This window comes from Dipodomys spectabilis, unplaced genomic scaffold (assembly GCF_019054845.1).
Source record: "Dipodomys spectabilis isolate Male_0828 unplaced genomic scaffold, ASM1905484v1 ptg000783l, whole genome shotgun sequence".
NCBI lineage: Eukaryota > Metazoa > Chordata > Mammalia > Rodentia > Heteromyidae > Dipodomys > Dipodomys spectabilis.
This window is the reverse complement of record NW_024871460.1, coordinates 5,456,185-5,472,891: the sequence shown is the minus strand read 5'-3', so window position 1 is coordinate 5,472,891 and position 16,707 is coordinate 5,456,185. Positions and strand designations below refer to the sequence as shown.

Sequence of the window (16,707 nt, the reverse complement as noted above, 5' to 3'; positions counted from 1 at the left end):
CTTTCAATGAAGGGAACAAGAATCCAAGTCTTTATGACCACGTTACCTAACTTGGCTACTCTGAATAACACAGCAGTGATTATGAAAGTATAGATATATGTCTTTGGGAGTCTAATTGGACACCTTTGGATACAAGCCTAGAAGTGAGATTGCTAGCTCAGATAATAGTACTATTTTTCATTTTTTGGACAAATTTTCACACTGTTTTCCACAATAGTTGCACCATCTTACTTTCTCTACAGTAGTGTACAAGAGTTCTCTTTTCCTACACAATTTTTGCCAATGATTGTTATCTTTAATTTTTTTTTTTTGGTGCTGGTCCTGAGGCTTGAATTCAGTTCCTCAGCACTGTCACTGAGCTTTTGTGCTCAATGCTGTTGAAGTTGAGGTCTGTCTCAACTTCTGGCTTTCTGGTGATTAACTGGAGATAAGAGTCTCCTGGGCTTAACTGTTGGGTGTCGTGGCTGGCTTTGGACCATGATCCTTAGATCTCAGTCTCCTTAGAAGATTACAGGTGAGACCCTCGATGGCCCAGCTTTTGATAAAAGATAAAAGACAGTAACCAGATGATGGTGTTTATAGGGATCTGTTCCTGTAGTAGCATTACTTATCTATGTCGTTGTTCTGATATTCTGAAATTATGACAGTTGTTAACATCACAGCATCTCAACAGAACTAACCACTAACCTAATACTTAGTGGTCTGAAGAATACCTGATCCCAGATAAGCAAATGGTAACAGAATCTCAAAATGCTGGCTGGCTAATCAATCAAGAACCAGAACCTATTAGGGAGAATCTACTAGGAAGAATGCAGTCCCCTCCAAAAAAATTAATACTAAAAGGTTTTCCAAATGGGCAAAACAAACCATAGAATTACAAGATCAGTGGCAAGTCAAGGAAGCTTACTTCTCACAGAAGTAAGGCAATAGAGGAGATAATGTAGGATCTAGAAGATGCCTTAAAAACACTGCTGATAAATATGATTAATGAGAAAATAGAAAGCCCACCCAAGGCAGTTTGTGAGCATAGTGAGACTCATCAAAGACTCACAGAAGAATTCATGGAGTCTACAAACAGAAAGCTAAATGAATTCCAAGAGAAGAAAAGGGAGTTGAATGAAAAACTATGTGCCCAGCTAAAAGATTTGAGAGAAGAAACAGATAAACAGATCAAGAAAGTAAAGAGGTCCACACAAGACCTAAAAGAAAAATATCAATAAAAAGAAATAATTTTAAAAAGACCAATTAAAAGGCAGAGAAATATAAAACAAAGTAGAGGGTCTTGACAGAAGAATAGATGACTTAGAAGACAGATTACATATAATAAAGAGGAGATAATTATCTAGAACAATTTCAAGAAACAAGACATGAGCTTACAAAACTTCAGGACTTAAAAAGAAGACCTAATTTAAGACTGATAGTTCTTAAAGTACTACTGAAGGGCAACTAAAGGAAAAGGAACCACTTAACAAAATTCTAGCAGAGAACTTCCCAAATATCCAAAAAGATAGACCCATTGAGATATAAGAGACCTTTAGAATACCAAACAGACTAAACCAGAAAAGAATATCTCATCACCACACTGTAATCCACACAGGATCAATAGAGACTAAGGAAAGGCTCCTTAAAGCTGTCATAGAGAAAAGATTGATTACTTATAAAGGAAAACCAGTCAGAACAACTATAGATTTCTCAGCCAAGACCATGAAAGCAAGTGGAGCCTGAATTGGTGTATGCCACACCTTAAAGGAAAACAACTACCAACCAAGAATAATGTACCCAGAAAAGCTCTCCTCCACAACCAAAGGACAAATGAAAACTTTCCATAACACAAAAAAATTGAAACAGTTTCTCTCCACCAAACCAGCACTACAGAAAATACTTAAAGACAAACAAGATATTGTCATAGAAAATACCCCTCACCAAAGAACCTGGTAAATATAGTAAGAAAAGATGAAACTCAGCCTCTAAGCAGGTAGATAACATGGCAGGAGTTACCAAACACTTCTCAGTCATAACTCTCAGTATCAATGGACTTAATGCTCCAATTAAATAACATACATTTACTAGCTGGATCCAAAAGCAAGATGTATTCATCTCCTATCTAGAAGAGACACATCTCGCCAACAAAAACAAACACATTCTCAAAGTGAAAGGCTGGAATAAAATCTTTCAAGCAAATGGCTCTCATAAACAAGCCAGAGTAGCAATATTAATATTAGATAAAAAGACTTCAAATTAAAATTAGGGACATTACATAAATAATCAAGAGATCTCTATTACAGGAGGATATAACAATTCTAAATATGTATGCACCAAATGCTGGAGAACCCAACATAATAAAACAAATACCACTTAACCTAAAAGCAGACATATATCCAAACACATTGATTGTTAGTGACTCCTTTTTTTAGTGTTGGTAGTGGGGTTTGAACACAGAACCTTGTGGGTGTAGGCAAATATGCTGGTCCTTAGCCCTTTCTTGCTTTAGTTATTTTTCAGATAGAACTTCATACTTTTCCCCTGGGGTTAGCTTCCCATGTACCTGGCATTATAGGCTGTCCTACAACATTAGGTATATTTGTTGTTATTCGACCTATCTAACTTTTTATCTAGTTTGGCCTTAAGTCACAGTCCTCTAACTCTCTGACTCTGGGAGTTGGGATTACGAGTGTGAGCCACTACATCATGTCCATTTTTAAGTCAATCTGCTATTATTGATTTGCAAGGCATCATATGTTTTGGATATTAAACTTTATCAGATAGATGCAGATAGGTGTTTTGAAAATCTTATCTTATCTCCCCCTCCTCACCCCAGCCTGGGCTGTATTTTCATTTTGTCAATAGTTTCTTTCATGCAGAAGCTTTGATGCTATTTCAGTTATCTATTTTTACTTTTTTTTAATTGTAAAAATGTTCAGAGGGGTTATAGTTGCATGAGTAGGGTAATGAGCACATTTCATAGCGAGCATTGTTACCTCCTCCTTTATTTTGAAAATCTATTTTTACTTTTATTGTGTGCTTTTGTATATTTTTCAAGAGACTATTGCCAAGGCCAAAGTCAAATGCTTTGTCCCTGTGTTTTCTTCTAACAATTTTATGGTTTCAAGTTTTGTGTTTACACATGCCTTTAATCTATTTTGAGTTGACTTTTGTGTGTGGTTTAAGAGAAAAGTCTAATTTCATTCTTTTGCATACAGATATCTAATTTACCCAGCAACACTTAATGAAAGACCTATCCTTTCCCCATCTGTCTTCTGTTCTTGGCATCCTTGCTGTGTGTGTGTGTTGCTGTGTGTGTGTTGCTGTGTGTGTGTGTGTGTGTGTGTGTGTGAGAGAGAGAGAGAGAGAGAGAGAGAGAGAGGAAGAGAAGGAAGGTGAGGGGGGGTAAATGGGGGAGGGAGAGAGAGATGTTTTCCTACTTGGCCTGGCTTTGAAGCAGTATTCTCAGATCTCAGCCTACTGAACAACTAGAATAACAAGAATAAGCCAGTAAATGACTGGCTCTGTTTATTTTGTGATTGAGAGATTTGAAATCAGGACCTGGGCACTGTCTCTGATCTCTTGTCCTCAAGGGTAGTGTTCTATCACTTTGAGTCACATGTCCATGTTCAGTTTTTGAGTAGTTAATTGAAGATAAGAGTCTCATGGGAATGTTTCTGCCTGGGCTAGCTTCGAACCACAGTCCTCAGATCTCAGCCTCCTAAGTAGCTAGGATTACAGGGATGAGCCACCAGCTCCTGGCTGGCTCTGTTCTTAAGGAGCTTTTAGTTCCTGCTCTAATAGTAGGCCATAATACATAATATGTGGAAATGATTACAACGGATTCAAATAGTTTCCATGTGTAAACAAGGCATTCCCAAACACAAGGATATGGCTACCTGGTGGCAAGAAGAGGGTATGAGTGAACTGGACTGAACCAGGTTTCTTTTCTCCTCGGCATGCTGTCATAGATTAAGAGGTCTTTCTCAGTCAGAACAACCAGGGCTGGTTTCCATTGTTTCTCACTTTCGCCTGGCACCTGAAAACAGAAAGCAGAGAACAGTCAAACACCAGTCAGAGAACAGAGAGGTTTGAGAAGAGCAGTTGGCATCCCTCCACCAGAGGACCCCCATTATGAATATCTTTTGGACCAGGTTGCACTATCATCAAAATAGAAAGGGAAAAAGTCCAATTCTGATCAGTACAGTCAGTACAGCCAAGAAGCAGCCCAGCTGCCGCACATCTGTCTCTGGTTCTCACCTGCCAGTCAGCACTGAATTTCACCGTGGGAGGCAAATGCTTGGGGGAATCAAAACTCTCAGCTCATTCGCTAGTAGAGTACATTTTTAAATTATGAACATTTCTGAATAAATAACCAAAGGCACTTAAAAAATCTGCGGTGGAGACAAATGTCTCCATAGGTGTGAGACAATCACAGCCTCTTCATTCTTCTGCTTTTTAGTTGTCCCGGTGATACAGTCACCATCTCAGCATCTCTTGTTAGTATAAAAACAAAATTCTTCAGCTGAAATCCCCAAATGAACAAGCAGTCATGAGAAAAGCTGAGCAGTTGGATGATCAGACCTGATACACATTGACATGCCTTCCCATCTTGAGAATTGTGGAAATAAGCTTTTATCTTATGCTTCATCTTATTTCTCTAGTGTTGATCTTCCCGAGCTCCACAAATACTATTTCATCTAAGAAGGTCCCTGGCTTCCAGTTTGAACCCTGGGCATCCAGATTAATACTGAAGATTGGCTTGGAAAACCCAATGCTCTAACCCGGCTTCTCAGAAAATGGACAGAACACGGACCGTGTTCTAGTTTCATCAGTGTTATCTAGGGGACTGCTAGAAATGCAGCTTCTCAGGCCCATCCAGACCTGGTCCATTGGAATGTGCATTTTATCAGGATCTTTGGCTGATGCATGTGCTCATTAAAGATGAAGCATTGCTCTAGATGAAGTGAAGATAGTCTTTTCTGATGTGGGTACTTCATTCAATGAAAACAATCCTTCAATAACTAGCCACAACTCAATATCCATTCTGAATTAAACTAAATAGCAAGCTAAACACATAATGTAGGCAATTAAATCCTGTTTCTATTCTAATTCTCACATTGTAAGGGCAACAGTGGAATTTGTATTGAGGTAGAAGCATGTGTGTAATACAGCTTTTGTATAAAAAGCCATTACTATTATTTCCTGGTATGCCAATAAGTGGTTATGTGCTGGGTGCTTGGTAGCTCACAACTCTTATCCTAGCTGCTGAGGAGGCTAAGAATGAGAAGATCATAGTCTCAGGCCAGCTCAAATAGAAAAAGTTGTAAGATACTATCTCAAAAATAACCAGCAAAAATCCCCTCAAGGGTAGCAATGTGGTTCAAGGGGTAAGTGCTTAGTAAGAAAGAGGCCCTGAATTCAACCCCCAATACCTTCAAAATAATAATAATAATAATGATAAAATGAATGATCAAAGTAGAGATGTGCAGCCTAGTGCAGCCAAGGGAGGGTTTTGTAAGCTCTGCTTGAGTCTGAGAACCAGTCCTGCTGTTTCAGGTCTGGGTGAACTTGTTTTTCTCTGAGTTTGCATTTCCTCACTGGCAGCAGAGGTTGTGCTAGCTCTCTCTGGAACTCGAGTGCTTGAGCAGAAATCTCTGCTCCACACTTTCCTTTCTAGATTTTAGCAATAAGCTAAAATCCTTTGTATCTCAGTTTCTGTATCTGTAAAATGGGAAATGATAAGACTCATAGCAGCGGTGCTGCTGTGAAGATGAACTCAGTGAAAATCTGATAGAGGCTAGCCTAGTTTGGTACAAAATCCATGAGCACCTGCCCCCAAGCTCTATGGCAGGAGCTAAGTGTGACAGCATGTGTGAAGGACGTAGTAGCTCGTAGATGGGATTCTTTAGTAAAATGAGATGGGACCGTGAGGCAGAACTGCAAGATGTCCTTTGGAAATGTGTCAACATGACCAAGTACTGAGGAAAATTCTAAGGTTGAAGCTGACAATTACAGCATCTTCTCCACTTTTCCTTTCCCAAGTTCTCCCAGGAAGAACCCATTGCCTCATGATGATGTTTATTTTATAATGGCTCATTTTAAACAATTCTAAACATATGTGAGCACTTCCATACTGCCCAACTTATAGATTCATAGGCACATTATATCTGCCACAGCACATTGGTTTCTCTGGATCTGGCTTACTTCACTTAATACAACTTTTTCCAAGTCTAAGATGTTCTTTCTAATAGATCAGCAAAATTCTATTGCATTTACATATGTGTGCGTGTATGTGTGTGTGTGTGTGTGTGTGTGTGTGTGTATATCCACATCTAAGAGGGGATGGGAGGGCCAAGGAGAGAGGGGTAGATGGATGAAGTGGGGAAGGAGGGGAGAATGTAGTGAAGACTTCATTGTATACACCACACAATTAGGAGAAGTAAGGGAAGTAGTTGTTTGAAGGAGGGGGAGTGAAAATGTTCAAGGGGCGACACTGATCAAGGTGCATTGTATTCATAAACTGTTTTGTTCTGTATCACCTCCTTTTTACAACTATTTAAAAGTAATAAAAAATAAAATAGCAAATATAGAAAGAACAATATAATTATAAAAAAAAATCTTGAGGGCTGGGAAGGTGGCTCAGTGGTAGAGCACTTGCCTTGCATGAATGAGGCCCTGGGTTTGATTCCTCAGCACCACATAAGCAAAAAGAAAAAAGCCAGAAGTGGCACAGTGGCTTAAGTGGTAGAGCGCTAGCCTTGAGCTGAAGAGCTGAGGGACAGCAACCAGGCCCAGAGTTCAGGCCCCATGACTGGACCCCCCCCAAAAAAATTCTTGACACAGAATCCCTTTCTAAAGAAAGCATCCCCTGGCCTTCTATCCACCTTGCCAGCTGTGAAGTTGCTTATACTAGAATGTGCATGACTACTTAGATTACTTTTCCCTTAATGAGTTTTATGCATATCTTTTAAATCTAGCTTAAGCTTATTGTTTTTGTTAGAAATTTTTTTTTTCTGAAAAGAACAAGAACATTTCAGGAGATCAACATGGATTATTCAAGAAGGCAATGTGCCAGACCTTACAAGGTGAATAAGCTTTGGTCTCAAGGCATAAAATGTTTTTGGGGGGGTTTGAAATAATTTTTTTCCAGCTTCTACATTAAACTCAGTAAATTACTTTTCCAGCTCATTAAATAAGACTGGAGAAGCTTCAAATGATCCTCCCAAAGTGACTATCTTACTTACCTAGTCAGATCTGATCCATTAACTTTGACCGGAATCAGTCATTTAAATGTGAACATGACAAAGCTCTCTTCTGCAGAAATAGCAGTAAGTCTCCACAGTAAACACCAAGACTGAAAGACAGGCCTCTGGGGGGAGAGGGGCTGAGGGAGGAATCAAAACCTTAACCTTCCCCTCCTATCAAGTGGTATATGTAGCTGAATGATTTTCTACAGCCCTAAACATTCTGTGTTTTATTAAAGAGCCCGGTGTGCCTTTGTTGTACTCTGTTTGAGAATACTCCAGGGGGCATTTTGCACCAACCCTGTGTGGAAGCTGTCATTTAATGCTATGTAAATGACTGAAGAGAGAAGGTTGCTCCTGAGAACAACTGACTTTGTAAAAAAAAAAAATCAGGCTGAAGAACAGGGTTTCTAAAACCATGCCTTGTGCTATATAAGCCCCACACTTAAGCCCTGGAAGTACAATGTTGTTGAGCTCAAGAATGCATGCTCTTGTTTTAGTGAGGGCGTCCATTATAAATCCAGTTGTCCTGGCACCCAAAGATAATCCAGTGTGAATGCAACAGCTCTGCAGCTGTGTCAGCATTTCATGAAAAGGAGATGTAAGATACTTCCACTTCCATCCCCGCATCCTGCTCTGGAAGTTGCAGTTGTCATTCTCAAGAACGGATTGTGGTTCTAAGGAAAGAGGCAAAGGAAAGGAAATGGGAAGACATCAAGCGCTGAACAAAACCTCAGCAGCACAGCTGAGTCCTAGCTGAGTCCTGGGCACATGCTTGCTTCTGCTGCACCTGAGAGGGAAGACCTACAAAACAGCCCAAAGAATGTAGGGAGGACTGTAAGAAGCGAGTGGTAAGAAATGTGGGAAAGATTTTTGCTGTTCTAACTGGAGTGAGGTGATATCTCAATGTTGTTTTGATTTGCATTTCTTTTATGGCTAGGGATGTTGAACATTTCTTCATGTGTCTATTGGCCATCCTTCTTTCTTCTTCAGAGAAGCTTCTCTTTAAGTCTTTCGCCCACTTACTTATTGGGCAGTTGTTTCTTTGAGGATTTGTTGTTGGGTGGTTTAATTTTTTGAGTTCCAAGTATATTTTAGATATGAGACCCTTGTCCGTTGTATGGCTAGTAAAGATCTTCTCCCAGTCCGTGGGCTTTCTATTGATCTTGCTAGCTATGTCATTTGCCCTGCAGAAGCTCTGCAACCTTATACAATAGAACTCTAACAACAACAGATGCTGGAGGGGATGTGGACAGAAAGGAACCTTACTTCATTGTTGGTGGGAATGTAAACTTGTTCAACCACTTTGGAAAGCAGTATGGAGGTTCCTCAAAAGACTCCACATAGAGCTCCCCAATGACCCAGCAATCCCACTTTTGGGCATTTACCCAAATGATCACAAACAAGGCCACACTAAAGCTACCAGCACAACTATGTTTATTGCAGCATTATTTACCATAGCTAAGACATGGAACCAACCCAGATGCCCCTCAGTAGATGAATGGATCAAGAAGATGTGGTATATATACACAATGGAATTCTATGCCTCCATCAGAAAGAATGACATTGCCCCATTTGTTAGGAAATGGAAAGGCTTGGAAAAAATTATATTAAGTGAAGTAAGCCAGGCCCAAAGAAACATAGGTCCCATGGTTTCCCTTATTTGCAATATCTAGTATAGGTATGAGTCAAGCGGAAAAAGTCAGATAATGTGATGTTAGGAAAACGAAACCTCAAATATGTATTTTAATGTTTTTGTTTCTTTCATGCATGTGTTTCTAACGCATTTATAATATTATTTCTTTGTTGCTTTGTATGTCCCTCCCCCACAGTGTAACCCCCACTTTCACTATATTTGATGTCAGTATAACATGTGGAGGAGATGGGGACAAACAAGTCGTTTAAGGATTCAGGTGGACCTGTTGCAACAATGAGAAGTACAAAATGTCATGTCAAAACCAGCTTTACAATGTCGGGGGGGGGGGGAGGGGGGTATGATTGGGTGGGAGGGAGGGGGGAGGCTGGGAAGGGAGGTGAAGGGTAAACAAAGGAGGAGGCTGCAATGCTTGGTAAGAAATGTATGCATTATCCTGCCCATGTAATTGTAACCCCTCTGTACAGTATGTTCTCAAATAAAATAAAATTAAATTAAAAAAAAAAAAAAAAAGAAATGTGGGAAAGAGAGACCTGGGGTCTCCCATTTGAGGCAAGTCTCTGTTGTCTAATTAAATGGCTTCCAAACTCCTTAAATTCGATGAGTCCTCATCTGTTCTGATGAAATCACAAGTCAAAAACATTTGATAAAACCACTGGGAGTCAGTATGAGCTGTGTGTCCTGTTGGGGAATCTTGGCTCCTTGTGTGTCCTGTTGGGGAATCTTGGCTCCTTAGTGACTTTTCAGTCCATCTCACCACAGCCCATAGCTCTGAGAGGTTTGCTAGCCATCCACATATAACATCTTACAATTGTTTATTTCCCCTCCCTTAAAATGCATAAATTGGGCAAATTATATACAAAGGGGAAACAAAAACCCTTCAGTGTCATTTTTGGGGCAGTTATTACCTAAGAAAAGAATGATACTGTTGACTCTGTCAGAGTTGTAAGGATTAAATGAATTGGTATACTTAGAAGGCTTAGAAAACTGTCTTGCATTTGGTAAGTTAGAGCAATCAAACTTTAGTAAACACTATACATATATATTTTTTAATAAGAAAGGATAGTGAAAACCCAATTAAAGATGTGGAAAATTTGAGCAAGAATGATTTTCCTTTCCAGGGTCTAAATTATTTCAGCTGCTAAATGAGAAGGTAGGACTCAATGATTATTCTCCAACTTTAAAATCCAATTGTTCTGGGTTTTAAGTTTAAGGTTTGGACTCTCAGCTACTAGACTCAGAATGCTTCAGCCACTAATATTATTGGTAGCTATATTCTTTTTTAGAGGTCTCACTTTCTCCCTCATCCCAATGAATTCTTCCCAAAATACATTATTTCTACCTTCTACTTGAGCAGAGGTGGTCCAATGAGTTCATAAATATCCTGACAACTTTTTAACTTGTCTGGCTCACTTCTGCCTGAGATACTGAGAATAAAAGGTTAACATACCAGTATCGTAGTAATAATTAGCATTTATCAATTCCCAAATGATCTACAAACAGTACATGATGAATAACCAACTCTTAGGGATGTAGAACAGATCAGCTCCCTTAAGCAAATGTAGAGAAAGATTTTAAAAGCAGCCACAAGAATACAGCAGATGTGGTAAGCAAGGCTACTCACATCTCTCTCATCTAGTTTAGGCCAAATAAAACCCAAGACCCAGCAATCAGGAATCAGAAAACATCTACAGCGGAATGTAAAGGAGAATATAAAGGAAGAGAAGGTAAAATAAAAAAAAAAAAGAAGAAAAAAAACTAGAATAAGGTCCATAAAAGTGCTATCTGGAAGTCTTAGCTTTCTGGAGCAAATTCTTTTGCTTTCACCCAATTCTCAAGTTATTTGGTGTCTTGATCACCCACTGAATTCAAACATGGCAAAAAGATAGCTGATAGAGTGGTTCGCTTGTGTTCGATGTAAATTGCATGCTGTTGGATAACCATAATTCCGGCACTCAGGAGACGGAGACTGGAAGCACCAGCCTAGCAAGCAAGCCAAGGAAGTTCAAGAGCTCTGGTTAAAACAAACCAATGAAAAGCAAAGCCCTCTGACATCCAAATTTCACTGAAGAGCAACAACAACAAACACATTTTTATTTTCTCCCTAGTCCTGGAGCTTGAACTCAGGACCTGGATATTGTCCCTGAGCTTCTTTTCTCTGAAAGCTAGCACTCTACCACTGGAGTCGTAGCTCTACTTCCAGCTTTTTGGCCTTTAATTGAAGATAAGAGTCTTAAGGATTTTCTTCCTGCAGGCTGGCTTCAAACCACAATCCACAGACCTCAGCATCCTGAGTTGCTAGGATAACAGGCATGAGCCACCAGCACCTGGCAATAACTTTTAACAAACAAGAACACAATGAATTTTTATTTTTAGCTTTTGCTGGCTAATTGGAGAGAAGGTTCTTAGGGACTTAACTTTGCTTAATATAATTTTTTCCAAGTTCTTCCAGTTTCTTACAAATGGTTTTCAGCCCGGGCAGAAAACATTTTGTGCCTCCCATGTAGGAAATGTCAGTTAAAGACTCCTACTTATTTGACTTTTAACATGTTGTAATTAAAATGTGTTAAAGCAACACAGCTCCTCCTAAGGTAAGTGAGAAGAAAGATAACGATGAGAAGGGTCTGGTGTCTTACTGTTTAAACAATGTCACTATTAGGTCTGCTGGGGAGAAATGGCCCCTTCCCTTGGCTCTCCCCCCTGCACCCCAGAAGTCCTCCCCAGAACCTGTAACGCAGGCAACTGGCATGTCTGGGCACAAGGGGGGGGCTCCCCTCAAAATTCCTATGTGGTTCCTGAGAATTTTATCCTCACAACTTCCCAGTGAGAGGGTAGAAACGGGAAACAAATCATAATAAAATGGCCAGAACCTATGACATTTGCCATTAGTTTTCCAGTTTTCTTCATTTGTTCTGAAGGCTTACAGACACGAAGTGGATATTTTTGCAAATGATCTTCTTGGCTGCGTATGCAGAAGGTCAGAGGCTAATCTACTGAAGAGAGGCCTTTGATGACTCCATTGACAGTAATGTCTCGTTCTCCAGGAGTCCATAATGAAACCAATGTAGGGCAGCACGCACATCCATGACTTAAGTGCAACCTTGGTTTTAAATCTCTGTTCATGGCTGGGCATTACACACAGGGAGAGTGGTTTTGCAGTTGTTTGGTCTCATTTGCTTACTCCTATTGAGACAGCCCTCTGAAATGCCAGCACTCTCCAAACACATTCTAGTAAGTGACGCTCACATCTCTTCTTTGCTTTCAACAAAGGAGTTAGAAACAGGCATATACCTATAAGTTCAGCAACTTGGAAGGCAGAGGTAGAAAAGATTGTGAGCTGGAAGCCAGCCTAAGCAAAGTTACTAAGATGCTAGCTAATTGATTAATTAATCCATTAAAACAAAAACGGCTAGCGATGTGGCTCAAGAAGTACAATACTTGTATAATAGGGATCCAGGCTCTAAGTTCAAGTCCCAGTACTGGAAAAAAAAAAGAGAGGGGATGGATTCTTTCTCTCTATTTTACTGTGAAGTCAGGTTAAACATAATCAAGTTGAACAAATCAATTGGAAGACACACATGCCTGACACAGTGCCTCCTAAATGGAGGTTAAGTGTAGGATGATTGCTTATTTTATGTTCGTCCTTGCACTTTGAAAAGCAGAATGACACCCTTACTGAATATGTCCTACATGGAAGAAGGATGCTTCTACGTTCTTTCTGGCCTGCCATCTTCCTTAGTCTAACTTCTCTCCATGGAAAGAGATGTTATTAATCTTATTACTTAGATTTAAGAACTGTCTTTCTGTATTTTTTTGTCCTTTGATACTATTAGGCTTTGAACTCAGGGCTTTGTACTTGCTCTGCGAGCTAGCACTCTACCTACCACTTAAGCCAGGCCTCTAACCCAACATTTTCCTGGTTATTTTGGAGAAGGAGTCCTAGGGACTTTTTTTTGTCTGTCTGGCTTTGAACCACAATCTTCCAGATCTTGGCCTTTTGAGTAGCTAGAACTACAAGCATGAGCCAACAGTGTTCAGATCACCAGATTTCTTTGAGTGGCAGGTTTTGTCTTGTTCCTTTGTGGTAAGGTCCATGGTCACTACTGGTCACTTCAAATCACTAGGCTGATCCTAGTGCTAGCCTGGCAATTAACTCATCTTGTAGACCCCAACAAGAGTTGAGTGCACAAAAGGCTGAGCACATAGCTTAGGCCACATTACACCTAACCTTGCATCAAACAAGGTTTGGCATTAGTGTTCACCAATCAGGACTTGTTCTGGTATTAACAAGTACATCTCTTTTGCCATCCCCTCTGGAACCACCTCAAAGAGAGAGGGTAAATCATTACATTATCCAGATTCTACTGTGAAACCCAACCTTGGCATTCGGAGTGAAATCCTGGCCATAAATTAGAATGGCACACTGGATTCTGCCACATGTCTACCTTGCTACTCACACTTAAATCATTTTGTGCTCTTTTTTCCTGCCTACATGTTTTCAGATTGTTCTCTCCCATCTTTCCTCCTTCCAGAGAAGCCCTGGCCACATGACTAATTCGCTTCATCTCCCATACCCAGGTCCTTCATTGGACCCACCTGCCCTTCCAGGTCCTTCATCTCCTTCCTGATATCTCATTGCTGATGGCCTTCTTAGAGCCCATCTCACCAATCAAATAGGTACTTGTTATCCTCTCCCAGTACCTCGGCCCGACTGAGGACATCCTGAGTGTCCCATGGGACATGCCACTTCCTGTGAGCAGCTCAAGCACCAGCTGTGTGCAATGAACAACTGTGGAGCGTATCGGAATACATTCCTCCTAGTGCTTAATGATGTCTTTTTCTTAAATTTATAAACACTCTCGCTTTTAATCTTGTTTGCTTATTTGCTCAGCCCATCCTTTTCGAGAGTTCAAAAATAAATTTCATGTCCATGCCTTACTTGAATTATACAGTACTATATCAGAGTAAGAACAGAATTATTTGGAATGTGTTAAACCTTTGTGTCTCCTAAAAACTGTAGAAAATTAGAAGGACAAACTAGGAGAAAAGGTTTTGAGAGAGCTTGCCATATTCAATTGAGTTATTGAGTTCCCAAGATGAAATATTCCTCATGGCAGGCAAAGAATTCCAGTTAGCAAGGGAGAATAAGGCTGATGGAGTAAATATTCAAAAAAAAATCTGCTCCTGATGGGCCCTGGAATGGGATGGAATTGTGTTCTCTAGAACAAAAGTCCTCACTCAGATACTTCAGAATGTGACTTTATTTGAAAACAGGGCCATTGCAGATGTGGTTCTGTAAGTTAGGAGGCATTCATGCTGGAATCGGTTGGGCTCCTAATCCAATGTGCATAGTATACTCACAAAAGGGGAAATGAGCTGGGCACCAGTGGCTTATGCCTGGACTCCTAACTACTCAGGAGGCAGAGCTCTGAGGATTGTGGTTCAAAGCCAGCCCAGGCAGGAAAATCTGTGAGACTCGCATCTCAAATTAACCACCAGAAAATTGGAAGTGGCTCAAATGGTAGCGCTTGAGCTGAAGAGTTCAGGGACAGCGCCCAAGCCCCCATGACTGACAAAAAAAAATGGGGGGAGGGGAAGAACACAGAAACAAACACACACAGGAAAGAAGCCAGGTGGACGTTAAGTCCGAGACCAGGGTGATATCCTCTGCCAGCCAAGGAAAGTTGTCTATCTCTTGGGGATTGAAGCTAGTGGAGAGACAGGGAGCCTCTCCTAGCTCTCAGATAGAACCAACTCAGTCAGCATTTTGACCTCGGAATTGTTGCTTCCCTAACTGGAAGACAATAGCCTTGTGTCAGTAAACTACCTGGGTTGGTAAACCACCTGGATTATGGTACTATGTTACCGAAGGTCTGGCAAGCTAACACTAGGAACACCCCTTACCATTTGAGGAATATATTATTATCCTCATTTTACAGAAGAAGAAACTGTGGTTCTGAATGGTTATGTAGCAGCCAAGGCAATATGGATGGAATTACAACTTCAGTGATATATCTTTTGTTTTCCTTGCACTACTGAGGTTTGAACTTAAAACCCTATGCTTGTGAATCAGGTGCTCTACTTCTGAACTAGGCCTCTAGTCCCTTTTGGTGTTGGTTATTTTTCAGATGGGGTCTGTTTTCCTGGCCCAGTATTCTCCTGGATTCTGATCCTCCTATTCATAGACTCTGCTGTAGCTGGCATGACAGAAACACACGGCCACTCCCAATACTTTCCACTGAGATGGAGCAATTTTGTACATTTTTATGCCTTTCACCTATGTGAACATGATGGACATCCAATCTATTGAGGGCCCATATATTTTGGTTCAGAGAATTGAATCTTTGAGTCCCTCACATGCAAAGCATATGATCTACCAGTGATCAGCCCTCAGCCCACCTTTCCCATCTCTTTTCATGTTGTTTTTGTTTGCAAAGAAGATCTCAGTATGTATCCAAGGCTGGTTCTGATCTGATGTTCCTGCCTCGGCCTCCCCAGTGCTGGGATAACTGGCATGTGTCTTCTGGCCTGGCCTCTCTCAATTCTTGAGCAAGGACGCCCTTCTTCCCTCCGAGGTGGGCTCTAGGATTTGCACCAGCAGCTCCCTGGATCACAGGTCTTCTGAAGTCAGAGGAGCCTCACCAGCTTCCTGGTTGTCCAGCTTACAGACAGCAGCTTAGGACTTCATGGACTCAACAATTGTACCAGCCCATGTCCACAATTGATTTCCAGTTTGGTATCAGCATGAAGCCTTTGGCTCTGTTTCTCTGATGAACCCTGACCAACACAAGCACAATGCTAGTCAAATATTTAATAGGCAGGGTTCCAGTGAATTCCTAGTCTTCCTCAAAGGCCCCAGCACATGTGAAGGGTTAGTGTGGCCGGAGCTAGGAGGGCAGTGGCTGGCTGTTGCAGGAGACTGCAAATCAGTATTGCAGGGTCTTTCCTCATAGTGATGGAGCTAGTGTCTATCTTAAAGAACTCTCTTTGTCTTTGGATGGAAAATGGATACTAAACAGACAAAAAGGGATTTCTAACACTTGTAGGCAAGTAGAGATATTCAAGGAGATGTATACTGCTGATCTTTAAAAACTGACATTTTACAGGAGGAAAATTTTACATGGTGGCTTCCAGAGTGCAGGACCTCTTCATATACAGTTCTCATCAATGACAAAGGTCCTATAAAAATTCACTGGCTTTTATGGCTCTTCATGCCTGACCACTTTACCAATTGCTCCCAGCTTGTTCAAGGTCAATCCCAGTGAAAACACTGATATGAAAAATACTAGTAGCTGATGAATCTTATGCTCTTGATACTAGATGGCCCCTTGCTACCAGGAAAATAGTATTCCCAGTTGGGGAAGTTGTTGTGCAAGAGTTTAAACGAAAGCAAGATAACCAGAGGTCGAGATTTGTTACTTGGTCCTTTGCCATACAGTTTGGAAATTTCTGTAAAGTTAATTTTTGTTTTTGTTTATTTTCTCATAGAGCACCAATAAAGCCAAATGAAAAGGCAGTAAATAGTACAATGGTGTCAGCATTAGTGAACAGCCCTGGGGACAGGCCAGGGCTCTAGGCAAAGCTGGCACATTAAAAAAAATTATTGTAAAGATGATATACAGAGAAGTTACAGTTACCTAAGTCAGGCATTGAGTACATTTCTTTTTGAACAGAATCACCCCCTCCTTCCTTTTCTCCCAAGTTTTTCCCTCCCAACTCTCCTATCCCCAAGTTGTATAGTTCATTTCAAAGCCAATGCATTGTTAAGGTCAAATAATCCTACATTTTTAACATTTTCTTCTTTGAAAGAACTCTTGGTTTTTC

At 40.6% G+C, this 16,707-nt stretch overlaps 1 protein-coding gene across 1 annotated transcript in view; it reads right to left on the bottom strand.

The window, feature by feature from the left end:
* Sntb1 (syntrophin beta 1) overlaps window positions 1–16,707 on the bottom strand; it is a 225,903-nt gene that overhangs the window by 28,646 nt on the left and 180,550 nt on the right. The window contains exon 4 of the mRNA XM_042673163.1: window positions 3,882–4,021. Coding sequence (XP_042529097.1) covers window positions 3,882–4,021 — 140 coding nt within the window. The remainder of the gene's footprint in view (window positions 1–3,881; window positions 4,022–16,707) is intronic.